Below are 26,079 nucleotides of genomic sequence, written 5' to 3'. Positions count from 1 at the left end.
CTTACAAAATTTAGAAAATGGAAGAGGATTCACAACTGAAGTCATTAATCCTGTAATATTTGTGGGGCTTCTGCAAGTATTTTAGCAAATGGGATTACATAACATGTGGTAATGTTTAACCTGCATTTATCATCTGACAAAATAGAAATACCTTTGAGGATATAAAATCAATGTTTGATAAGGCACTGTGGCCAGTCCATAATAAGAAATGAGGATTTCTGGTTTTGGATTCTTTCTAATTCTAGTCTGACTTCAGAAAGTTGATGTCAGATACAGTAATAGAATTGAGCTTCTGTAAATGTTATATTTAATATAGGAGTCCAGGTTTAATATGAACAAATTATGAATGATAGTATGTATTTAATAAAGAATTTCATTTTATTTGGTTTCTGCATATCTATTTCCCACAGGGCTAACAGTCAGACAGGAATTGTTGGAATAGTGAGAAGGACCCAGTTATTGCTTTAATTTATTTTGATGTGTAAATATTTAGTGGCACCATGGGATAGTGTTCCAGTTGTTTCTTAGCAACCTGAGTTTTTTAGTGGTTTGGGCATGGAAGGAGCCAATAGGGAAAGAGTGTTGGAGATGGAGATTCGTGCTCATCAGACAGTTGATTAATACTTGTCAAAAGCTAGGAGAATTAGCAACTTAAAACCCTGGCAACATCTTAACCTACCAGTCAGTGCTGGTAGTTTAGCCAGAGAAAGTGTAAGGAAGCATGTGCCTGTTCTCCTTAAACTCTAGGCTGTCTATACTGGCCAGGCATTGGGGGGGGGGGTAGTTAGGAGCCACACTGTCAGGAGAAAGGTCTCGCCTTCGTCCTGTCTTGCACCTGTGACTGATCTCAAAGTAGATACACTGAAGGGTAAACCCTATATGGAGCAAGGACCACCATTTATGAGGTGCTAGGATATACTGGACAGGTAGGGTAAAATGGTTGATAGGCCAGTGGGGGGCGTGATGATTAAACCGAAACTTGGAGAGAAATGCAAAGCGAAATGTTTGCTGTGTCATTTAAGTTTTTGTCCTCTCGGTAATCTGTATGCATATTTAACACAGTGGCACCAACCCAGACTGATCAGGAGGGAGTTATGCAGAACTTAGTGCTGGTATCATCACACAGATTTTAAAGGGTTTCTGGGCAAAATGCTAGACTCCTGGTAAGAATTTTGAGTGAAAATGTCAGTTAACCTTTTTCCTGATTTTCATTTTAAAACTGGTATCATTCTGAAGTATTTAGTTGTTTAATGTTTTCAGTTGTGACCTTCTTGATTGCAATCACATAATGAAATGTTGCATGGAAAACATTTTCTTTTAGACCCATTAATAACTTGTGTGCAATTTGTTGTTTCTCCAGGTAAAGTTGAGGATGAGTTGCTTCATACCTACAAAAAAGTTCTAGATTTCGATCTCATTCTCATTATTGTTCGTTTGGCTGTCCTTGTCGCTGTCACCTTGACTGTGCCGATTGTGCTCTTTCCAGTAAGTTATCATCACATTTTAGTATATAATAGTTATTCTTCATAGTTTAATATTTTACTTTTTTCTAAAGTTCCGGCTTCTATTTTATCTTGTGCTGGCTTTATGTGTTTTGAAGTTACCTTGTGTAGTTCTTTAAATGTGTAAGTTGCCTGGTGTACATAAGGAATCACCTACCTAACAGTACGGTCAGCTACGTGTGTTACATGTGTTACTGGATCACACATTTTGAACTGGAAACTTGATGTGGGAATAGTTGTGAGCATTTAAAGCCATTCAAACAGCACTTCTGCAAATCAGTTTTAATTTTGTAGCTTAACGTGTTTTATTCTTTTTCCAGATTCGTAATTCTGTTCAGCAGATGTTTTTTGCTAAATATGATTTCAACTGGTATCGTCACGCATTCATAACATTAGCTTTGCTTGGATTCACCAATCTGTTGGTTATTTTTGTGCCAACAATCAGAGATATTTTTGGATTTATTGGTAAGTGCAGACATTTGAGCACAATAGTTGATATGTTTAAGAAGTACTGAAACTGCTCTGATCACTAAAAAAAAAAGAAAAACTTCACTCCATATTTCAGTGAAACTTTGATGTGTAAGATTGCATCAAAAAATTCAGTCCATATTTGACTAAAAACCTTTATATTTAAGATTGTATGAATCAGTAGCTGCAATTCATAGAAAATCTTGTATTCTTAGGTTACAGTGATTCCAAGTTCCTAAACCTTCAGTATTGAAGTTCCACCTTTCTTGAAATTATGGTTGTACAACATGCTAGGGTACTAAATTGTCACTGTTGCCATAGTAGTATGCCATCTCAGTGTACTGAAAATTACTTTGCAGTTTATTTTCATTAACGTGTCACAGATTTGCTGTTGCTGCAGATAGCTTGAGGGCTCTGTAGACCTGGATTACATGGTGTCTGTTGATAATCTCAATAATTCAGTTGTACTCTCAGAGGGCATAAAATGGTCACTAAATATTTTAATAAACAAGCAGGTAAACTGTTATGGCTGTCCATTGTCACTGATCACCACCAGAAGTTCCCATGAAAGGAGCTTGCTGGTCAGATCCTTGGCACAGAAGAATGAAGCACCGACTGCGTCACTGAAGAGCCAGATTTCATTAATGAACCCAGTCCTTGGTGAGCTGGTTGAGAGTGATGGGAAAGAGCGACATTTTGCCAGCTTGCCTGTCCCGGGGAGGGTGGAATGTTTTGTCAGCACTGCAACCACCTGAGAAGACATTTGGCTTCTGTCCTGCTATAAATATGTAAAATGGACTGGCATTTCATCAGCTGTCTTAGGTTGACATCTTTGGATGTTGGGTATAAATCCAAACTGCTCAAGGAGTACAGCTTGCCCTGGCCCAACTCTAAACCCAGCTGGCTGTGTGCTTCAACATAGCCAGAGGATGAGCAGGTATGTCAAAAAGGTGAAGAGGGGGTTGTTGCTTTGGTAGGGGAGGACGAGAGATACCTTACTAAAAGGATACAAGAACTAATCCACTTGTTCTACATGGAACAACTCAAAGCCCTGTCACTTCAGTCATTATCCCACAGGCTGTTAAGAGATGATTTGTGTCTGGCATACAATGCATCCTCCGACTCATTACTGATGGATTTACTACACTTCAGGAAGCCAAATGCATCAGAAACACTCAAGTGTCTAGGGATATAAATCTCTTCTTCAGCATCTGTAGAATTGTTTGGAGGGAGAAGTATATCTAGCTGAGGATACCGCTGCTGTGGAACAGAGTCCTCATCCACATAAAACAAGGTTCATATCTGTCTATATTCAAACGCAAGTTGGAGCTATGGTTACCCCAGGACTGCCCCCTGTGCTGCTAATGGACAGAGGCACCTCCTACATGCTCTATCCCATGCAAGGGTCCCCCCAAGTTATCTGTGGTATGATCCTAGTTACTCTCATTGGGGTAATGTATGTAATTATCGACTATGGGATGGATAAGGCCAGTCTATAACCAAATGGGGTAGGTTATTTTCATTTTTTATTTTAAGTACAAAAAGGGAAATTCGCTAGGCTTAAGATGGCCCATAAGGGCAGCTAGCTTAGTACTTACCAATGAACCTATAAATAAAATTAAGCAAAAAGGAGCATGTTATGTCTGATTTTATACGAGTTTTACTTTTTAAGTAGTTCAGACCATTTTTCAACTGTATTTTCAAATTCCAGAATTTTCATTAGAACTAGAGGCTAATTTATGAGAAGTTAGTGAACCTTCAGCATTTTTAAAATTCCCTGAAAGCTTTTGTGCTAGGAAAGATTCTTAACCCTCAGTTTCAGCTTCCAGTGTGGCTTTCCTGTCCTATTTCATCAATTAATTCCTTGGCTATGTATTAAGGTATATCTAGACAGAAGAACTGGATATTTTGCTGAAAATACAGTTTTATACAGCAGGGTTGGTGTAGAAAGACAGCCAAAAAGGGAAGTCATTTCAGGTAAAGTTGGTAAGCAAGCAGAACAGGCTAGAAAAATATTGGAATGCTTGGAAGGCAGCATCACCAGCAGTTAACACGAAGTTGTTACACTTCATATGGGCATTTTGTAAAATTATATTTTGTTATGTTGAAGCCTCATTATTTTAAGGACCTGGGTGTGCATTTCAGACGATAGCAACCAGATTGGTAGAAGGACTTGCACACAGTGTTTCAGAACTTTTATCTAGTGTTTGGAGATCCATACTCCTCAAGAACAAAACCTGCATGCCATTAGACAGCTTGGCATCTGAAACCCTCCTAGGCTGTTAGCCCCACCTCTTTTAGCCATGATTCTCCACAAACTGTTTTCTTCTCCAGATCTCTTTTGCAAGCATTGAGCTAGAGAGAAACAGTCATAAGTGATGTCAGTCTAAGTATGTGTCATTTTGCAAGACAAAATTGTTAAGTTTAGTTTGGTATTACTCTCTGGCTTTGTTTCTTCAAATTAGACAGTTTTTCAAATCAGACTAATCTCTCTTTTATTTTCATTGGGCAATTTGATGACTCTTCACCACATGGGCCTCAACATTATTTTTAAATCATCTTGCCCTAACAGTTCTAATTCTGGTTTCTGTGCTGTTACTTAACACTTGTTAGAACATTTTTCTGTTTTATTTGATGTTAACATTTATATGATGGTTGACTGTTTTTCGACAGTTACTGATGATGGGGAGAAGAGGGTTCAAGAAATGTAAATGTAGGCACAACATTTTACCTCAAGTTCCATTCATCCACAACTCCTTTCTCCCGTTTTTGCTCATGGGGTCGGGGTATCACCTCAACAGTGACAATTGTCTAGAATCAAGGTTCATACTGGCAGGTGCCTAGCCCTGCTCTGTAGTTATTCTTCAGTACCACACACTCACACTTTGGCCAGTTTAGCATGTCCAGTCCGCCTACTGCTTATCTTTGGAATATGGGGGAACCAAAGTACCCAGAAGAAATGCACATGAACACAGGGAGGACATGCAGACTCATAGAATGCACTCCCATCAGAGTCGAAACCAGGATAGAAATGCGTGTAATTTGCCAAGGTGAAGAGCATCCTAGAGCTAACTTTACTCTGTTACTGTCATTTACACCTTTTTATCTTAAAGACAGAAAAGTGCATTGTTGTTCATGTAGGAACATGGCTCTGCAGTTCATTCTTGGTAGGATTGTGACTTTGAGCACCCCTTAATGGTCAAATATATCAACTTCCAGGACCAATCCCACAGCTGCTAACGATTGCTCAGTTTAGATCTAGGGTAAAGAAGGTGAAGCAGAACAATACTGAGATGCTAAGTATTAATTTTATAAAGAAGACAGAGCATCCTAGCCCTTCAGGGGCTGAGAGGAGAGTGAGTTTGATCAGGGCTGCTTTTCAGGACCACAAATTAAGTCAGTAGAATGAAGGTTAACAAAAAGAGTGGAACAAGGGCTGTCTGTTAGTTATTCACAGCTGGCCTTAGACAATGAATGAATGATGTTGTGTTCATTAAAAGATGGCAGTAGAACAGTGAAGGTTGAAAGCTAGTACAAACTTTAGCATTTTAACATAAAAAGCAAACTGTGTAAATGGTTGGCTTAATAGCACTGCTGTATATGTTTTTGTAAAATGTAAATAAAATACTTAAAATGTTCTGTTTCATTTTGTTACAGGGGCTTCTGCTGCTGCCATGTTGATATTTATTCTTCCGTCAGCATTTTATATTAAACTTGTAACAAAAGAACCAATGAAGTCTTTGCAGAAAATCGGGGTAAGTCACTGATTTTTCAAACTGTACACATTATGTTACGTTTCTTCAGAGGAATTTGTTATCTGTTCTGCTTCAAAAGCTGTGTCTCAGCACTGCAGTATTATTGTAATATTCTAGAACTGTAGTAACTAGTAGCACTGTCTTTTTATAAAATGAGCTGTAAAGAGCTAGACTTAACTATATAGTACAGACAATCAGAAAAGTAATTATTTTAAAAAGTTGATCTAGTGCAGGACAGAGGACTGTTTATTCCCTTAACTTTGAAGAGATATCTGTTCACTGTTTTATTTTGAAGGTTATGGATCTATGTTTGTCTGGGATCTTGTGTTTGTTTGATTACTTTACTTTTAAAATAACTGATGTGAAGTTGTTCAATCTCGCCGTTCATTCTTACACATGGGTTTGGAGCCTATCCATCGGCTCCGAGTCGGCCGCTTTCACAAGCTCAAGATCTTAGAGTAACTCAAGGCCAAGTCCCTATCCCATGATGCTCTCCGTCCTACCTCAGATCTAGTTTACCGATGCAACAGATCGGAGGTCATTGGCGAGCTCTGGCCAGTATAATTGATATTTTCATTGTTATTATCTTTATAGCGAGTTTTTGCAGTTTTGCAATTTTCTTGATAACCTGTTCATTAGGGCTAGTTAGCCTGGTAGTTAGTTCAAACCTTGTTGTGTTTTTCTGTTGAGATTTTCGTCCTGTAAGAGAAGCTGCTGTTAGGCCTTTGGCCTTTCCTTAGTTGTGTTAACTGAGTTCCCTATCCTTGATTCCAATCTTTAATTGGCGTTTATGTATATAGATCGTTTGTGGTAAAATTAGCTTTATACTATTAGAGTGTTAGTAGAGTTTTTGTAGAGTTTGCTGTGTGTGTGCTATAGTTTTACGGCATTTAGTGTGCTTAGATAATTGTGTTGGATTGTGCTGATTGGTGCATACTGTTGTTCTGGTTATTATGGCTGATCAGAAAAAAAGAAGAAGTCAGGCTTTAAAAAGTGCCCAGAATGTGGGCAGAAGATGTCTATCACTGACTCCTATGTCAATTGTGTTTATTGCTTGGGACCAGTTCATCTCCAGGAGGATTGCTCTATCTGCCATTCTTTTAGTAGCAGGGTTTTGCTGCAAAGAAGAAGAAAGCTGGTGGATAGACGCTTTCTGAAGCTGGATTTTCAGGAGTCCTTGGACAAGGCAGACCAGACTTCCAAGTCGTCAAAGTCATCCAAAGCTTCCTTGGAGCCCAAGTCTTCGGCTTCGAGCCTTGCTGTGAAGGTGCGGTCGCCGGCTCCTCTGTCTCTTTAAAGAGTCTGGGAGTCGACACTCTGGTCGGTTCCAGTGGTGGGGGAGAATCGAACTGATGCGTCCTCTCGGAGCATTGGCATGGATGTGCTCGGCTCCTTCCTCTGGGTCAGAGCCCACTGTCTCAGCACTGAGGAGGTTGCCGTCTTCTTCGGAACCAGCGGTTTCTTCGGGTCGGAACAATGGAGCCTTCAATGCTATGAGGAGGGTTATGTCTTCCAAGACACACACGTCATCAGGGTCCTCCTCCTCCCCTAAAGTGCCACTTTCTGCCTCTACATCACAGGTCCCCGTGAAGCATCGAGACCCAGATCCTCAGGTAAACCCATTGGGTGAGCCATGTTTTACTGAGACCTCACCAGAAGCCCCCACTGATGAGGTTTCCAAGAAGAAACTTTGCAAGAGGAGGCATTTAGACTCCCCGCAGGAGTCTCTTACATCAGACACCGACTTAGAGGAGTCAGAAGGGTCCCCACGGTTCCCCTCGGAGGATATCTCCTTTGCTGATATCCTTGAGGTCCTTAAGCAGAGGGGTGACTGGCAGTCCGTTAGCCCTACTGAGGATGAGTCGGTACTCCTAGAGACCTTTGGGTCTCAACCTTCCACCTTCTGGGTGACTCCTCCCTTCGATGAACTAATGGAATTGGTTGCTCGAAGGGCGTGGGAGTCTCTTGATACTATGGAACGTGTCCCTCGGAGGCCCAACAAGTTTATTCCGTTCCCCAAGATAAGATGTTCCTCACTAAGGGAGTGCAGGTTGATGCTAAGGGAGTGCAGGTTGATGCCATGGTGTTGGCGGCGGCCACCAAGAAAAAGATGTCTGAAACCTCTTCTACTGTCCTTCCTCCTAATAGAGCTTCCAGGATTATGGACAGGTACGGGAAACGCATCTTTAGTTCTGCGACCTGTGCAATGCGATCGCTCAACTACTTGACTCATTTTACCCATCTTCAAAGAAATCTCCTAAAAAAGCTCGGAGATACTCTGCAGGGTAGTACAGATGGAGCTGTCTCTGAGAAGGTGACAGCCCAGCTTAATGCCCTTAATTCCATAGTTAACTCGTCCATGCGGCTCATTTCCTATGCAGCCGATGGTTCTAGTCGGGCAGCGGGTTCAGCAATAGCTCTTCGAAGACATTCCTGGATGTACTTATGCTTCCTTTGCGGAAGCCTTCAAGTCTTCATTCGTTAACACCCCGTTCGATGGCTCATTGCTTTTCAGGCCCAAAGTCAAGGAGACTCTCACTAGGTGTGAGCAAGACAGAAAGACTCTATCTGCCGTAGGAGTCCATTTTTCCACCCCTACTAGACCATACCCCAAAGGGCAGAAAGGTGGGAAAATGTGGCTCCGGAAGTTCCAAGGAGCTTTCCAGAACACACGTAGTGAGAGGAGGGGGTTATAATGGAAGACACCGCCCTGGCGGCAGAGGGGGTCCGCAAAACCAGGGTGACAGAGATCATTTCTCTGGTAAGCCCTACCAGCGCTCCTGAAAGGAGTCCCGGCTGCCACTATAAGAGCTCAATTGGCTGCAATTTCAAATTTCCACCTCGGATCGGAAAGTTCTAACTTAATGTCTCACAGACTATGTAGGGCCTTCTTAAAGGGTACCATTCATCTCAGGCCACCTGTTAGACAACCCTTTTCTCTCTGGAATTTAAATTTTGTGCTGTCACGGATTATTCTCCCTCCCTTTGAGCCTGCATCATCCTGCCATTTAAAATTCCTCTCTTGGAAAACAATTTTCTTGGTAGCCATTGCCTCAGCGCGCAGTGTGTCCGAGCTTCAAGCTCTATCTGTCAAGCCCCCTTATTTGGTGTTTCATCCCGACAGGAGTGTCATTGAGGACTAATCCTTCCTTCCTTCCAAAGGTGTCTTCTGAGACTAACCTGAATCAAACTATCGAACTTCCAACCTTTTTCAATAACCATTCTAACAAGTTGGAGTATATGTTGCATAAACTTGATGTTCACAGACAATTGAGATTCTATTTGGACAGGACAAAGGAATTTTGGAAATCTGAACAACTCTTTGTTTCTCATGCTGACACTAAGAAAGGGCTACCAGTGTCTAAAATTACCCTTTCAAAATGGTTGACTGCATTAAATTTACATACTCCTCAGCGAACCAACCATTAGAGCATGGTGTGAAAGCGCATTCAACTAGGGCTGTTTCCACTTCTTCTGCTTATGCGGCTCGATTGACTTTGGACACTATATGTGCAGTTGCCACTTGGTCTAAGCCGCATACTTTTATCACTCATTACAAAGTGGACAGGGCCTCCAGGGACAGGGCTTCCTTTGGTTCCACTGTCCTCAGGAATATACTCCCGTGAGCCGCCCAGGGTTAGGGTGCTTTGGACGCTACCCATGTGTAAGAATGAACGGCGAGATTGAACAACTTCACATAAAGAAGTTATGTACTCTCCATAATGTTCCATATGAGTTGTTCATCTCGCCTTCATTCTTACATTTCCACCCGCCTTCCCCCTCTAGGTTCTCGAAGAACAAGTAGACTTGTGGTCTGGTGGGTCTTGTTATGCGACTTTTTACTCCTGCTGGAGTACCTGTTATGTGTTATATCTGTTACATGCTTGGATCAGCAAACTAGATCTGAGGCAGGACATAGAGCATCATGTGATAGGAACTTGGCCTCGAGCTACTCTTAAGATCTTGAGCTTGTGAAAGCGGCCGACTCATCGGCTCCGAACCCATGTGTAAGAATGAAGGCGAGATGGACAACTCACATGGAACGTTATGGTAAGTACATAACTTTTTTTTTTCAGCTTTCGATTATAAGTTATGTGGGTTTTGATCACTGTTACCTTGCCCCTAAAATAGCATTTTGATGATAATTGGCTATGTTAATATTCATTTTGACAGGTTCACATGTATAATGCTGTAAATGCCTTATTGGTGGTAGAGATTACAATAGTACTGCAGACATTTGGCTTCTTTACTGTTTTCCTATGCACTGTTTAATATCGTATGACATTGGATATGTAGTCAGATTTATTACATCATCTTGTGTACATTAAAATATACTATTTGACTGGTATATTTGCTGAATGTGAACTTTATGATTTGTGAAAAAAAATAATCAAGCATGTCTGAAGAGGTCTGTGTGTCTGTGTAGCAAACTAGCCTAAGAAATTATTATAGTTGGATCCCCCCCCCCCCCTGAGACAGTAAAAATTCCAAGAGAATATGCAGATTTGAAAAAGGCATCAATGTGTGTCCCGAGTGCTCCTGATATAGTTAGAGCTGTCCTGTGCTGAGCCGTTATAACCTCTTGTCTGCAGTTCTGTGGGCATACAACAGTGAAAATGCATGCATTTTGCTGTTTCATGGGGGACTTTTTCTCCCACGTTAGAATAAGGCTCTGACACTGTAGACTGTTAGTTTGTACTTCAAGAGTATTCTGCCTCAGTTTTCAGCAATAAAATTCCTGAGGAAGTGACTGCAATGGCAAATTAGCAGTAGGCACAACTGGACATTACTAAATATGAAACAAGCAAGGAACTGATCCTGAGACAGCATAAAACTCAAGGACCCAACAAGTCCCAAGTGAGAGTGAGTGGTAGGATTGTCATGGTTTGAAGGATGCTGACTAATATGCATTCTAAGGGGTGGAGGTTACTAATCCAGTCTGCTATAGAGCTGTAATTGTGTCATGGGTGAGGTGTTCTTTATATAAACTTTTGCAAAATTTTCATCTTCCTGCACAAAAAGATTTGTCGGGAAGACTAAAATTATAAGCATGGGCCCACACCTTTTATCAGAGAAGGGGTTAGAAAGCTGGTTAAGTGGAAAGGAGCTCAGAGGATTGTAATGAACAATATGGTATGATTGAAGAGTCATGTGATCAGTGCTGGGCCTTGAACTCTTTTCTTTTCTACCTCTGAGCCGCATGGCCAGTCAGTTTGCAAACAACAACAGGGTGGAATGGTATTTTAGAATATGTGACAGGACTGTAGGAGAAATAAGTCACCTGACAGATGGCAGCTGAGATCAAACCTAAGAAATTAAGTACCTGGTACTAACTGCTGTGGGAAGACTTGCCTTGAGAGAGAGAGAGATGGGGGGACTGTAGACAGAATGAAAAACAAAGGACTTAAGAATATTAATAGTTATACCTAAGATGAAGTACATAGCTAGTGGTGATAGAGGAGTGACCTTGGTGACATGTCTAAGTACTGTGTAGTGGTCCAGACATTGTCTTGAGAACAGCATAAATCTGGTAGAAGTTTTACTTAGAAGAGTGACAAGATCATTTAGGTGTACCATTCACCAAAGAGCATGATGTCAAGCTGGCAGACTGAGGAGAGTCAGGCATCAGGACAAATGAGCAGAGACTGATTTACAGAATGGTTGGAAGGCTATGAAGCTGTTTCCATGAGTTGTGCTGGTAACTGTTTGAAACACCAGGACCCGCTAGAGTGAGTCTCGAAATACGGAGACAGAATGGGCTTGCATATATTTAGTCTGGGATGTCATTTCAGTGTGGAGCCATTGTTCATAGTAGCAACAGCAAAGGAGTCTGAGGCAATGGGAGAAATGCAAGGTAGGGGGGTAGCTCACTGAGATTAGCCTGAGCATTAGTTACATTTGCAGAAATGAATGTAGAAACAGAACAACAATTTAGCAATGTTATTACAGTATGCATTAAATACATTTGCATAATGGCTACGTTGACGCGTGCCAAAGTGCAAATGAAATGTCTTTTAGCACACTGAATTTGATTTTGTTTGCAAACAGCTACTGCCAGTAACTAAAATTTGTAATAAATGCCAGTCCAAAATTTACAAAAATGTTTGCTTATTTGATTTTTTCATGTTTTTTTTTTTTATCTGTAGGCAATACTTTTTCTGTCAGCTGGAATCATCGTCATGATTGGAAGCATGGGCCTTATTATTCTGGACTGGGTTCACAATTCCAAACCTTGATGTCTGTTAACCTTTATATCTGCTGAAGTTTCCAACAAACATAGAAATGCCATCCTCAGTTCATCTGTCACTGTGTGATGTAATTGTAGAAAATCCATTGTTGACCTGCTGGCGTAGAAGTTTCGTTCCTATGTTGTTGTCAGCTTGGTTTTGATTTTGACTATGTTCCCAGAATTTGAAGGGCCAGCCAGGACAGGTGAAACTGAGCAGCTGATGGCCTATTAGCCCATCTTGGGGTGTGGGTGGGGGTAAGATTCAGCAGGAGACTTCTGCCCCCTAACATTACCATTCAGAAAGGTTCTGTGTTTATAGACCTGTAGGAAACACTAGGACAGAGGCAGGGCATCTGGGAGACATGCCTATGGAGGTGTGTATGTAACCTTTGCTCAGTGTCATTAAAGGCCCTGCCTCCCTGAATCCCTTAGGGAACTGAAATAAAAAAATGCTCCATTCATGGCTTATAGCTGCAGCGTCTCTACCCTCTAGTTGATAGCTTCCTACAGAAGCTGAAGGGGTTATTGAGACCTGAGGTAGTATGCCATGTGACACGAGGGAGCATCCCAAAAAGAAAGCTAGAATATTCACAAATAATATTGTAATGTAAATTATGTTCATGAGCTGAAGTCTTAGATATTGGCCAGTCATGTTGAGATATTTTATTTAGATGTACAATAGATTGTACCTCATATTTAGTAAATCGGAGTAGAAAAGAATTGTCAGTAATCTTGCTGCAAATTATTGACATCTGTTGCTACCCAATGGAGTAAAAATTGGAGTTATCACTGTTTTCATTTTGATTAACTTGAAAGAAGGTTTTACACCAGTACTTTACTTGCTGAGAAGGACATTGTAAATTACAAAGCACTTTCAGTATTTTAAGCAAGTATGTTTACAGTTGGTGTATGTGGATGAGCTTTGCCGAGTAATCTAGCACAAAAGTTTGTTTTCCCACCAAAAACCTCTTCATGAGCAGTAGTGAACAAGTTAGAGTACACAGCACAGAGAATGTACATGACCACAAAATGGGAAGGGCAAGGTGAGGTGTCATACACAATTTTGTGCCACATACATCCATAGGATGGACTGAGATGACTTATAGAGGTTTGGAGAGTTGCTGTTTGTTCAAGACTTTACTGTGTTATGAAATCTGTTATGTTAAATGCTACAAATCTTTAGTATGTGGCTGTTTTTAACTTCTGAGCCTTAAGTTATTTTCCAGCAAATATTTTTATAGTGCAACACTGAAATCTGTACAGTTTATATCTATACTTTGGCCAGTTTTCTTTGTATCAGTGTTTGAGTTTGTCATGGTGTATAAGTTGCACTTAATTTATATATGAAACATTATGTAACTGACTCACTCTGTGGGAGAAAATCACACATACTTATTTGATGAGCAGTGATAACTATGGTGCTCTGTATGATGAAATTGTTTATCTGTCTATTAAAGTGTATAAATAGATAGATACCAAGGAATCTTGCACCACATAGTGTGCTGTAGCAGACAAATGATTTTTAATGTTGTTTGCAAACACAGTCATTTTATTAAAAAAACAGTCTTTGCTACAGTCACATCAGCCTGCTGAGGACTGCCTAGCTCATTTTTCTGATATACGTCTGTTTATCTAGGAGACACCATTGTCACCACTGTCTCCAGTAAGATGGTGATGCAGCCATTGTGGACAACCAAAAAAATTGTTGCTAGCCCTTACACAGTGCTAAAGATAATAGGTGCACATTTCTGAAACCTGCAAAACAAGATCCTTTTTGAAGATGGTACCATTTTTTTATGTATTTATTTTTGAAGATGGGTACAGTCAGTGATTTTCCCATCCAGACTTGGTAAAGCCTTCAAGAGGGGATAAAAGGGAGGGAGTGATCACTTCAAGTTAGTATTCTGTGAATTCCTAAGTATTGTGTGGTTCTTAACTAGGGTGCATCTGAGAGGGTATCCTTTGAATGTGGATCTTTATATTGGTTCCGTGTGCCTCCTCAGTTGTCCTTTATCTACCCAACCTTTGTGTGCTTTGGTTCCACTGTGGTTCTTGCTCGCCACAGCTTTTTCCTCTCAAAATGATACCTGTACAGTACACCTAAAATGTACTAGGTGTCTTTAATGTTACATTTCATGCCCCAGCTTGCTAAAAAAACAAATAATTCCACCATTGGCTGCTCATCTTTCTTACTTAGCTAATCTTAATGTTCCACTGAGTTGCCTTTGTAAACTTCAAGCACCCATCCTCTGCACAACAGTCTGAATTGTATTTAATGAGGATTTTAATTCCATTTCATGATGTCAGGGAACATGGATGGTCTGAAACTTCTAAAACTGAATGCAGTTAAGTTACATGTATGTGGCCTATGGTTTTATTTTTTTCATAAATATTGGATAGCTTTTTCCTAACTTACCTGCTTTATTAAAAGTATCAGTTAGGACCTGTGGCACATAATGGCTGGGATTTCATGGCCCATATGCCAGTCAGACTGCTGTGTATATCAATTTTCCTGGTTGATTTTTACATTTTACTAAAGCAATCTTTTAAAATGACTTTTGGCTGCAAGTAATATAAGCATTGTGAGTTCCCCATAAAGAGACTTAGAACTATTTCAGTCTTAGAGTAACTGCACAAGTGCATGAGCCCTGGAACAAAGCTTTCATTATCAAGTCATTTAAACTTCAGGTAGTTATATTCAACCAAAAGTCACTGCAAAAAGTTGCTTTCAATAAATTGCAGTAGCTTATTGTTACTGCAACTTGTACATTTCAGACAGTTACAGAAACTTGATTATTTTTACTTTTCCATGTTGATGTATGTACATCTCATCAGTCTTCCAAATGCATATAATGTGCTGCTTGTTATATGTTATTTATGGAACCACAACTGATCACTCTTCTCAGTATTTATGATGTGTGTATATGTATATATATATAATGTACGTAGATGTAGCTGTATATGGTATAAATATGTAAATATGCTTTTTCTCATTTGTTTTACATGTGCTTAGAAACAGGCTTTAAGGAGTTGTTTTTTTAGGTAGCTCTGACAATCCCCTTCTTTTCTTTCACAAGGATTGCCATCTCATACTCCAGATAAAGTACAGACTAAAATATTTGTGTGTGTGTGTGTGTGTGTGTGTACATATATATCTGTCATCAGATATTGAGTGCTTCAAAAAGGGAATCCAGGGGGGGAAAATTATCTGTTTATGTTTTGCCTGGGGAAGTCCTCCCTTCTGCTAGTTATATATACCAAGTCCCGAGATTGCACAACAGCGGGGAACGACCCTGCTGTAACACAATCTCGCAAGCAAAGTAGCAGGCAGGCTTTAAATCAAAGCAAAAATAGCATTCTCTCTCTTACAGACTCCATCTATATCTATACCTTAATCTGTACCTGTCTGTCTGTACACATGCACACACACACACACACACACACATGTATATGGATTTATGTGTATATATGTCATATGTATGACATAGATACAATTTTCTTTCTGTTATTTTTCTGAAAACTGAGTTTTTTATTTACATTATGCATTAGTATTGTTTTACTTGTATTCTCAAACTTTTTCTATTAAAAGTGTCCAGTCAGGTGACCTTGTTGTTCTCATTTTTTTTACCCAATATTTTCTGGGTTCCTATCAGGTAACGGAAGACGCATAATATCGAATGCGTCTTGGTCGAACTTGAAACAATGAAAACGCAAAATAACGAAGCGGCTTTTAAACAAATTCTTTCCCAGGGGAAGAATTTGCTTGGCCGCTACCGTTACTTTGCTGTTTTTAGCACTGTAGTACGATCACTGCATTGGTATATTTAAGTAGGGGAGGGTGTGAGGGTGAAGCCCCCACTTTATGTATTATTTCAGTTTTTTTTTTTTTTGGAACAGCGATTTTGAGCTTTCGAGATTGTAAGCTTTCGCTTACATGGGTTTGATTATTCAGTGTTTGCTTTTTTAAGCGTTCGATGATATAGACCCTATTTTCTGCTTCATATACATTTCCAGTTACAGCTGTAGTTCAGGCTTTACAATAATTTAAATCAGGATATTCTGATCTTGCAGTCCCCTGATTGAGAGTTAAATAAAGTGACTCCTAGTGCCTGTTTCTCACTAATCATGTTTAACAAGATGCTTGAATTTTGGTAGTAAATCAACATGTAAAAATCTGAGCTGTAAAATGTTTCTACTCTGCAACCCAACAGTTGCAGTGTAATATAGTGTTTGTATATATACACTTGTGAATATATAGATATGTATAAGTACATGTATGTTTGTGTTTATAATTGTACTGAAATATGTGTGTGTGTTATGCACACAGACATACCAAGAAAGAAAAGGAGGGATGCTTATTTTATAGAAGTGTTATCACATGAATAAGGGATCTAACCTGAGCTATGGTGGTCCCATTTCCATTTCTGGAGGTGGGAGTATAACACAGTTGTCAATAGTTGACATGTAAAAGCAGAATCCAGTTGTCCCATTGCCCTTCACTAGATTAAAATGTTGTCTTTTCATAAAAAAAAATAACACTGAACTGTTTATTTACTGTAATAGATAGGATAGTTTGGAAGAAACATTTTCTGGATATGAAAACACATGCTGTATGAATATGTACTTGACTTCTAAATGGTAGCAGGAAGGCTTTCTGCCAGTGTGTGCAGCATCACTGTTTCACTTTTCTTTATGTACGTATGTATATATACAAGCATACATGTGTCTTGCATTTTATGTATACTTGTAGCTGAGCCTCACTGGCACAGTACCTCTTTTTGTTTCAGTGAAACACCTTGTATATATTTATCTTATAAACTTTAATAAATGATTAACTGAGACTGTTTGGTGTTTGTCATACTTTGTTGTGTTCTATAGAATCTGATAAATACTATCTAAATATGATGTGCAGCTGATGTATTCATAAATGCTTGAGTGCTGTTGGTTCCTTAAATATGTCAGTTGAGGAATGTGTGTCTGAAATTCTCCTGATGTGTTATCTGAAAAGAGGGGATGTTATGTAGTCCAATCTCGCCTACATTCTTACCCGTGGGTTCGGAGCCGAATATCGGCTCTGACTCGGCCAAACTTTTCTAGCTCGAAGTCTTCTATTGGCTGGGCTAGGCAGGCATCCCATGCTGCAGTGCTCCATATCTCCAGATCTCGTTTGCCACTCGTGTAGCTCGGACGTGGTCTCGCTCTTGGCTGTGGCTAAGTACCCTTTTTTCTTGTTATTCTGAGAAAACTACTTATAAACAAAAAGCTATTTTCATAGCTATTGTCTTTTGGTGTGTTTTTGGTTTTCGGTAGTGTGTTTGTGGTTTGTGGTATCCCGCTAACTGTTCTTTCGGGCTAGGCCCATTTCAGTTAGAGGACCTAGTTCTCTTGTCCTGTGTTGTTCGCGCTAAATCCGTTTAAGTTAGAGGTTTTAGTGTCGAGTTCCCCTCGGTATTCGTGGTCAATAAAACCATTTTAGTTAGAGTTTTTTTGGCCTGTTTTGTCTCAGTGCATGTTCCTTCTAGGGTTGTGTGTGTGCTGTGCTGTTTACAAAACTTGTTCCCGCGTTTTGTGGTGCTTGCATGTCTGTGTCCTTTCTTGTCAGACAGTGACTTGTGCTGTGTTGGTTTCTTGTGATTACTTGTTGAAAGATGTCTAAGGATTCCAAGGAACACAAACCTTCGGGTTTTAAAAAGTGCTCTAAGTGTGGTTACAAGATGTCCATCACCGATGGACATTCTGTCTGTGTTTATTGCCTGGGAGCCATCCATCTGCAGCTTCTGCCATGCTTTTAGTCCCAGAGGGCTCCAAGAAAGAAAGAATAAGCTGATTTTAAAGGGACTTTTGAAACCCTCGTTCGAAGAGGCCATGGATTCTTCTCCCAGTTCTAAATCTAAGTAAAAAAAGAGATCTCCGGCTCCTTCAGTCTCCTCGGAGCCACCGGAGAAAGTCGCTAAAATTGCTTCGACCACCTCGGCTCCACTGTCCTCGGGGCCGCAGGAAGTGTCAGTGTTGATGGAACCGGCGTTGGCTCCAATTATATTGGAACCTCTTTGGAGCCGATCGCCCAGCCTTAAACCAGTTTCACCTGAGAGGAGATCTCGATCTCCCTCCCTGTCCTCCAAATCCTCCAGGACTCTTTCAGATGTGGCTGTTGATAGGGTGGTGCAGAGGCTCCTCCAGTCACCCGGTTTTGGCAAAATTGTTTTCGGCTCCGTCCCAGTCGGCTCCGGAGCCTGTCCCGACACCTTCTTCGATCATTCCTCCTCCGAGCGCATCTCAGTCTTCGGAGCCAGAGTGTTCCGCTCCGTATGATGTTCCTAGGTCGGTTCCGATGGCCCCTCCGGGCCTATCGGTACAGACGTCGGCTCCAACCCCGTTGGCTCCGTCCACGGGGCTCGGGACTCAGCATTCTTCGGACAGGCCCGAGGGGGACATCTCGGGACATATTTCGGTTCCGAGTCTCCCGTTCGGTGCCTTGGCTCGAGGAACTCCGACTCCTGTCATAGTCTCGGAGGCTGGCCGGTCCTCAGACTCGGGGGGACCTGCCTTTGAGGCCATGCGGACTGCGCTGGCCAGATCGTCAGCTACATCAGGTGGGTCGATCATTCTGTCCCCCACCACTCCGGTGAGAGCCTCTGATCGCCGCCTATCCGTAGACAGCGGAGCACCAAGGCCTAGGGATACCTTTCTGAGGGCCCTTCAGAGTTCGTGCCTGAGGAGCCCCCCAGAAAGAAAACGTGCAAGAGGAAGCACATAGACTCCCAGGATGAGTCTCTCACCTCGGATACTGACCTCGAGGAATCGGAGGGGTCCCCCAAGTCATCCTCCGATGATGTTTCCTTCTCCGACATCCTGGAGATCTTGAAACAAAGAGGTGACTGGCCATCCAAAGCCCCCTCCAAGGAGGAGTCGGTCTTCCTTAAAACCTTTGGTGCTCAGCCTTCCGCCACCTGGGTGTCCCCATCCTTCGAGCTCCTGGGTTTAATTTGTCGGAGGGTGTGGGAAAACCCTGATTCTTTGGAACTTGTACCCAGGTGTCCAAATAAGTTTCTTTCTGCTCCCCCGGGTAAGGAGTTTTTGTCCAAAGGAGTCCCTGTGGATGCCATGGTGGTGGCGGTGGCCACTCAGAAGGAAGTAGCAGAGACTTCTTCCTCCGTCCATCCTCCTAACAAGGAGTCGAGGACCAGTACGGGAAGCGTACCCTCTAGTCAGCAACCTTTACCTTACGGTCACTGAACTATCTGTCTCATTTTACTCGGCTCCAGAGAGATCTCAAGGAGTTGGGAGATACTCTTGCGGGTAACGTTTCTGAGGAAGTGGCCCAGATAGTTAACGCCCAGGTGTCTACCCTCAATTCCATCATCAACTCCTCCATGCGGCTCATTTCTTATGCAGCCGATGGAGCTAGTAGGGCAGCAAGTTCAGGAGTCGCCCTTAGAAGGCAAGCCTGGATGTGCCTTTGTCATTTCGCGGAGGCCTTCAAGTCTTCTTTCACTGACGCCCCCTTTGATGGTTCTTTGTTCGGAACCAAAGTGAAAGACACCCTCACCAGGTGCGAACAAGAGGGAAAGACCCTGTCTGCTGTAGGGGTCCATTTTTCCCTTCCCTCTAGACCTTACCCCAAGGCCCAGCGGGGTGGGAAGATGTGGTTCAAAAAATCACAGAGGTTTTTTTCCTGCCGCACAAGGTGAGTCCCCCTCCAGAGGCAGAGGAGGGGGAGGTTATTCAGGGAGACGCCGCCCTAGAGGCAGAGGGGGGCCCCGCAATTCGGGAGACCACGATTCCTTTTGCGGCTCTCCCTACTCTCATCCATGAGGGAATGCCCGGCTGTGCTTCTCCGGAGCCAGTCAGGGGTCGAATATCGTTATACCTGGAAGCCTGGAAAAGCATCACCCAGGACCGATGGGTATTACGAATAATTTCCGGAGGTTATGTCATTCCCTTTACGTCAGACCCCCCTTCAGTCAGAAAAATCCCGGACGTTCCACCCAGTCAAAGGGATCAAGCAGCCTCAGAGGTTTCAAAGCTGCTAGGAAAGGGAGCCATCCAGCATGTCCCCTCAGACCAAGTCAGATTAGGGACTTACTCAAGATTCTTTTTGGTGCCAAAAAGAACAGGGGACCTGAGACCCATATTAGATCTCAGCCAACTGAACAACTATGTACACAAGTCCAAGTTCCATATGGTCACACTACAATTGATTCTCCCATTGTTGGGAGAAGAGGTATGGATGTGCTCCATCGACCTCAAGGATGCTTACTACCATGTCAAAATGGATAGGGCATCCAGGAGTCACCTACGCTTCCTGCTGGAAGCCAGTCATTTCCAGTTTCGAGCCCTGTCCTTTGGTCTCACCACAGCCCCCAGGGTGTTCACCAAGTGTATGGAGGTGGTGAGTGCTCACGTGAGACGTCAAGGATTCCAAGTGTTTCCGTATCTGGACGACTGGCTCCTTACCGCCCCCACCAGGCATCTACTAATCCAAACCAGGGATGCTACCATCACTCTCTGTCAACAGTTGGGCATAACACTAAATTGGGAAAAATCTGCCTTGTTGCCCTCACAGCGTGTCACTTTTATAGGCGCAGAATTAGACACCGTTTGAATGCGAGCGTTTTTACCGCAGGAAAGGATAAGAGTCTTACAGCAACAGGTGTACGCCCTGATGCCCCTGAGGAAAGCAAAGGCAAGATGGGTTCTTCAACTCCTGGGGACCATGGCAGCAACAATTATGTTGGTCCCGCTAGCGAGATTGCACATGAGACTTCTTCAATGGCTCCTCTTTGCTCAATGGTCTCTCCAAAAACTTCCACTTTCTCACCCTATTTTGTTCACGGACCGATGCAAACAGGATCTCAGTTGGTGGCTTTGCACCAACAATCTGGACAGGGGAAAACCCTTCGTTCCACCCATCCCAGTTGCCACATTGACCACGGACGCCTCCCAGATGGGGTGGGGGGGGCATTATCTCAGCAGGACAGTCCAAGGCATGTGGCAAGATCACGAGATACATCTGCATATCAACATCCTAGAGATGAGAGCAGTGCTTCTTGCGTTGCAGGCACTTCAGAGCTTTCTACCTCTAGAGACGATTGCAGTACACTAGGACAACATGTCAGTGGTGTGGTATCTGAACAAGCAGGGGGGAACCAGATCTTACCCCCTGTGCAGAGAGGCCATGCGAGTGTGGCAGTGGGCAGTATCTTCCCAATGGTTTCTGGTGGCAACGCACATTCCGGGGAAGTCCAACGTGATAGTGGACAGGCTAAGCAGAGCTATTCTGATGCCTTATGAGTGGTCCCTGAATCGTCTAGTGGCAGACCGAATCTTCAGCAGATGGGGTCAGCGTTGCTGCGACCTTTTTGCCAGCCCCCTCAATGCAAAATGCAGCAGCTACTTCATGCTGATCCCCCCACAGGGGGAGTCACCCAGGGGCGCGCTAGTTCACGATTGGCCCTCCGGTCTGCTTTATGCTTTCTCTCCGTTTCCCTTGCTATCAAAAGTGATTCAGAAAGCGCAATCCTTGGGAAGCAGAATGATTCTGGTTGCCCTACACTGGCCTTGTCAAGTCTGGTTTCCCTTTCTTCAACCCTACGTTGTGGACACTCCTTGGAGTCTGGACCCACAACCAGATTTACTGACACACATGTCGGGACACTTCCACCCCTCTCTGACGACCCTCCTGTTGACAGCCTGGCTACTCCACTTCCATCATTAGTTAGACTTCATCACTTTTCACCAGAGGTGGTTCACATTTTATCTTCCTCTCATAAGCCCTCTACTAGGAAGATTTATTCTAGCAAGTGGAGGAGGTTTTCTATTTGGGCGCATACCCAAGTAATTAATCCTTACACAGCCCTGATTGCTTCAGTCTTGGAGTTTTTGTCTATGCTTTTCCATCAGGGTTCAGCGTCAGCTACCATAAAAGTTCAATTGGCAGTGAGTTCCAACTTTCATGTTGCGAATGAGCCTAGTTTGATGGCTCACAGACTCTGTAAGGCTTTCCTGAAGGGTACTCTATTACTCCGTCCTCCAGTCTCCGAACCTATCATGCCCTGGGATCTAAATTTTGTACTACAAGCCCTCACTTCACCACCTTTCAAGCCTGCAGCTACCTGTGATTTGAAATTCTTGACTTGGAAAATGGCCTTTTTAATAGCAATCACTTCAGCCAGGCGAGTTTCAGAAATCCAAGCCCTTTCTATCAAACCTCCATACTTGATCTTCCATAAAGACAGGGTTTCTCTTAGACCGAACCCTTCCTTTCTTCCTAAAGTGGCGTCCGTATCTAATCTTAATCAATCTATTGAGTTGCCTGTATTCTTTCCCCATTTTTCAAACAAGGCAGAATTTAAATTTCATCAATTGGATGTACACAGACAGTTATGTTTCTATCTGCACCAAGCAAAAGATATCCGAAAGTCTGATCAACTATTTGTCTCCTTTTCAGAAAACAAAATTGGGTCCCCTGTCTCCAAAATCACCCTATCCAAATGGATATCTAGTTGCATCTCTTTCGCTTACTCCGCAGGAGGAAGAGACCTGCCGTTTCCAGTGAAGGCTCACTCTACTCGGGCTGCTTCTACATCTACAGCCTATCAAGCCAGATTGTTGATGGATGATATTTGTGCGGCAGCTATTTGGGCTTCTCCTCACACATTTGTTACTCATTACAAATTGGACGTGGTATCTAGGGGCAGGTCGTCCTTTGGTTCCACAGTACTCAGGAGTATTTTCCTATGAGCCACCCAGGATGTAGGTGCTAGGGACGCTGTCCCACGGGTAAGAATGTAGGCGAGATTGGACTACATAACATCAAGATGTTATGTACTCACCATAACGTTCGATGTATGTAGTCCATCTCGCCTCACATTCTTACTTACCCTCCCACCTTCCCCCTTCCTGGAGGATCTGGAGGTTAGGTTTTTATTTACATAGTTCCCTTCACCTTAGCTTATTCTTCTTTCCCTGGATGTTGTGATGCATGGGGTAAGAATGAGTGTTCGCAGCAAACTAGATCTGGGGATATGGAGCAGTGCAGCATGGGATACCTGCTTAACCCAGCCAATAGAAGACTTCGAGCTAGAAAAGTTTGGCCGAGTCGGAGCCGATATTCAGCTCTGAACCCACTGGTAAGGATGTGAGGCAAGATGGACTACATACATCGAACGTTATGGTGAGTACATAACTTCTTGTTCTTAATGTGCTAGATTTTAATTTCTGAAGTATCACCAAGAAAAGCATACACTACTAAATTTTACATACAAACTCATTGTGTAAAATAGCAATTACTGATAAAATGTAGCTAAACAACATGGAGTGAAGTAAATAATTAATGTGAAGTTGTTCAATCTTGCTGTTCATTCTTCACTAATGGGTTCGGAGCCGATCCCTCGGCTCCGACACGGCCATTAGCAAAGCTCAAGGTTTACCAGTAGCTCGAAACCAAGCTCCTTATCCCATGATGCACTGCTGGAATTACCTCAGATCTAGTTTGCCGTGGCACAGATCTCAGGGGCTCCAGTTCGCTCGAGCCTTTTTTGACACAAAATCGCTATTTGCAAGTCTTTTATATATATATATATATATATATATATATATATATATATATATATATATATATATAGCTCCTGTAGTTGTCTCTTTAGACCTATCCCCTTGGTGCTTCATAGTTTTTGTAGCGGCCTCATGTTAGGCCTGAAAATTTTTCAGTGTGTGTGTTTCCTTATTTTACTATAGTGTTCATAGGTTATTAGTAGTGTTATCTAGATTTCTTCTAGGTTGTTTTAGACTGTTTAGTCTGTATTTTGCTAATATGTCTGAGGAAAAAGACAAGCACCCAAAGTCTGAATTCAAAAAATGTCCAGACTGTGGGCAAAAGATGTCTCTCACTGATGGGCATGTTCAGTGTGTGTATTGTTTGGGTGCGGTGCACATGCAGGAGTCCTGTAGCATTTGCCATTCCTTTTCTTCAAGGGTTCTTTTAGAGAGGAAAAGGAAGCTTGTGGATCGAGGTTTGCTGAAGCATCCTTTTACTGAAGCCTTGTCTGACCAGGATGGGGCCAGAAAGTCTTCTAAATCATCAAAATCATCTACTGATTCCAAGGCATCTAAAAAGTCTAAGAAAGTGGAGGATTCCGGGACTTCGTCTCCACAGCCATTGGAGCTGAGTGTCTTTTCTTTTCGGAGCCGGTCCACTGTCTTGGAGCCAGTCTCTGAGAGACCTGTATCTCTACTCCTACAATCGGCACCTTCGGTGCACTCCTCTAGATCTTCTGTCAGCCTCTCGGATTTGGATATGGACCGATTGGTGCAAAAGCTGTTACAGGCACCATGCCTTGCCAGATTGTCAGCTCCGACCCCAGCGTCGGAACCGAAGATCACCATCCTGGATTTGACTGCCCCTCCTCCGAGCCGTAACGGATCTCTGGAGCCGGAGGGGGCCGACCTGCTGTTCATGGAGCGTTTGGAGCCGAGACCTGCTCCGCTGTCATCGGTTCCATCTACTCTGACATCCTCGGCGCCGACTGGGGATTCAAGGGGCCGACACTCTCCTGTCGGTCCAGGGAGGATAGTCGCACTGACTTGTCAGTGCCGACTCTTCCTCTCGACGCCTCGGCTCGGATGAGCTTGGCTCTTACCTCCGGCTCGGAGCCCACGGCCTCGGTGCAGGAGGAGCTGGTGGTTCCTTTGGGTTCGTCGACTCCTTCTCATCGGAGCCATGATGCTTTCGAAGCCATGAGGAGAGCGTTGTCCGCAAAGACATCCTCGACACCAGGTCTGGCCTCTTCTTCCCCCAAAGCGTGCTTGTGTCCGCTTCTGCCTCCATCGTCTAGGCCAAGTGTAGAGACCCTGAGCCTTAGGTAGCCCCACAAGGCGCCTCTTGCTCTTCCGAGACCACCCCAGAGGCTCCCACTGAGGAGGTCCCCAAGAAGAGATTGTGCAAGAGGAGACACTTAGACTCCCCACAGGAGTCTTTGACATCTGACACTGACTTGGATGAGTCAGAAGGGTCCCCACGATCTCCCTCTGAGGATATCTCCTTTGCGGAGATACTCGAAATCCTTAAGCAGAGGAGTGATTGGCAGTCCAAAAGCCCTACTGAGGACGAGTCAGTTCTCTTGAAGGCTTTCGGATCTCAGCCTTCCACCTCTTGGGTGTCTCCGCCCTTCGATGAGCGCATGCAGCTGGTCTCTCGAAGGGTGTGGGAGTCACCGGAGTCCATAGAGCCTGTCCCTCGGACAAGTTAATTTCTACACCCGTAGATAAAGATTTTTTATCCAAGGGAGTCCTTATTGATGCCATGGTGGTGGCGGTGGCCACCAAGAAGGAATTGTCTGAGACTTCGACGATCCATCCTCCTAACAGAGAGTCCAGGATCATGGATCAGTATGGGAAACGCATGATGTTAGGTAGTCCAGTCTCATCTTCATTTTTACATATGGGTTCAGAGCCGATCCTCGGCTCCAACTCGGCTGATTTTCAAGCTCGAAGACTTCTGGTTGGTTCGTGGCTAAGCAGGTATCCCATGGTGCACCAGTGCAAACCCCAGATCTCGTTTGCCGCGTCGACGAGTTCGGATGTGCTTCTCTTGGCTCTGGCTAAGTCTTTTGCAAATTTTTCATTCATAAGTGTTTTTTTGCATATGCATTGTCGCCGCATAGCAAGACGTCCCGTTCGATTCTCAGCTAGAGTGTCTTCTGTGTGGAGGCATACGTGAATGGGGCGGGCCTTCGTTGAAAGTTGTGCGTCAGGGCTGGTAACCCGGTACGTAAAAATCCACTACCAATCATTAGCGGACCGGAGTTCCGCTGTGGCGAGCCCTAACTGGGAAAAGCCAAAAAACACAAACAAACTGTTATTTAGTGGTAATATATAGATAGGTCTTTACCTTAATTGTCCTGTGGTCTTGTTTGACCTTAGTTGTAGTATCCTGTGTACCAGTAGTTAGGCGCAGTTGCACTTTTTTTGCCTAGATCGTTAGTTTTGGCTGTTTCGCCGTTCTTAATCAGCAGGGGCTCCTGTTGATTAATTTACTGTTAACTGGTTGATTGTTAACTTGTGGTCTTTGGCGGGGATCCGCTAAAGTCTTATTTAGGATTGCAGTTGCAACGTTTTTCCTGTT

General features: G+C 43.1%; 1 protein-coding gene across 2 annotated transcripts in view; it reads left to right on the top strand.

Moving 5' to 3' along the window:
* SLC38A2 (solute carrier family 38 member 2) overlaps positions 1-16,795 on the top strand; it is a 47,596-nt gene extending 30,801 nt beyond the window's left edge. For both annotated transcript variants that reach the window (XM_044062019.1, XM_044062020.1), the window contains exons 13-16: positions 1,361-1,485; positions 1,823-1,967; positions 5,628-5,725; positions 11,872-16,795. In XM_044062019.1, coding sequence (XP_043917954.1) covers positions 1,361-1,485; positions 1,823-1,967; positions 5,628-5,725; positions 11,872-11,961 — 458 coding nt within the window. In that variant the 3' untranslated portion in view covers positions 11,962-16,795. The remainder of the gene's footprint in view (positions 1-1,360; positions 1,486-1,822; positions 1,968-5,627; positions 5,726-11,871) is intronic.
* Positions 16,796-26,079: the final 9,284 nt, after the last annotated feature.

The sequence above is a fragment of the Protopterus annectens genome, chromosome 2.part1 (assembly GCF_019279795.1).
Source record: "Protopterus annectens isolate FY-2018-M chromosome 2.part1, PAN1.0, whole genome shotgun sequence".
Taxonomy (NCBI): Eukaryota; Metazoa; Chordata; order Ceratodontiformes; family Protopteridae; genus Protopterus; species Protopterus annectens.
Note: the sequence above shows the minus strand (reverse complement) of the source record. Positions and strands in the feature narration are given on the sequence as shown.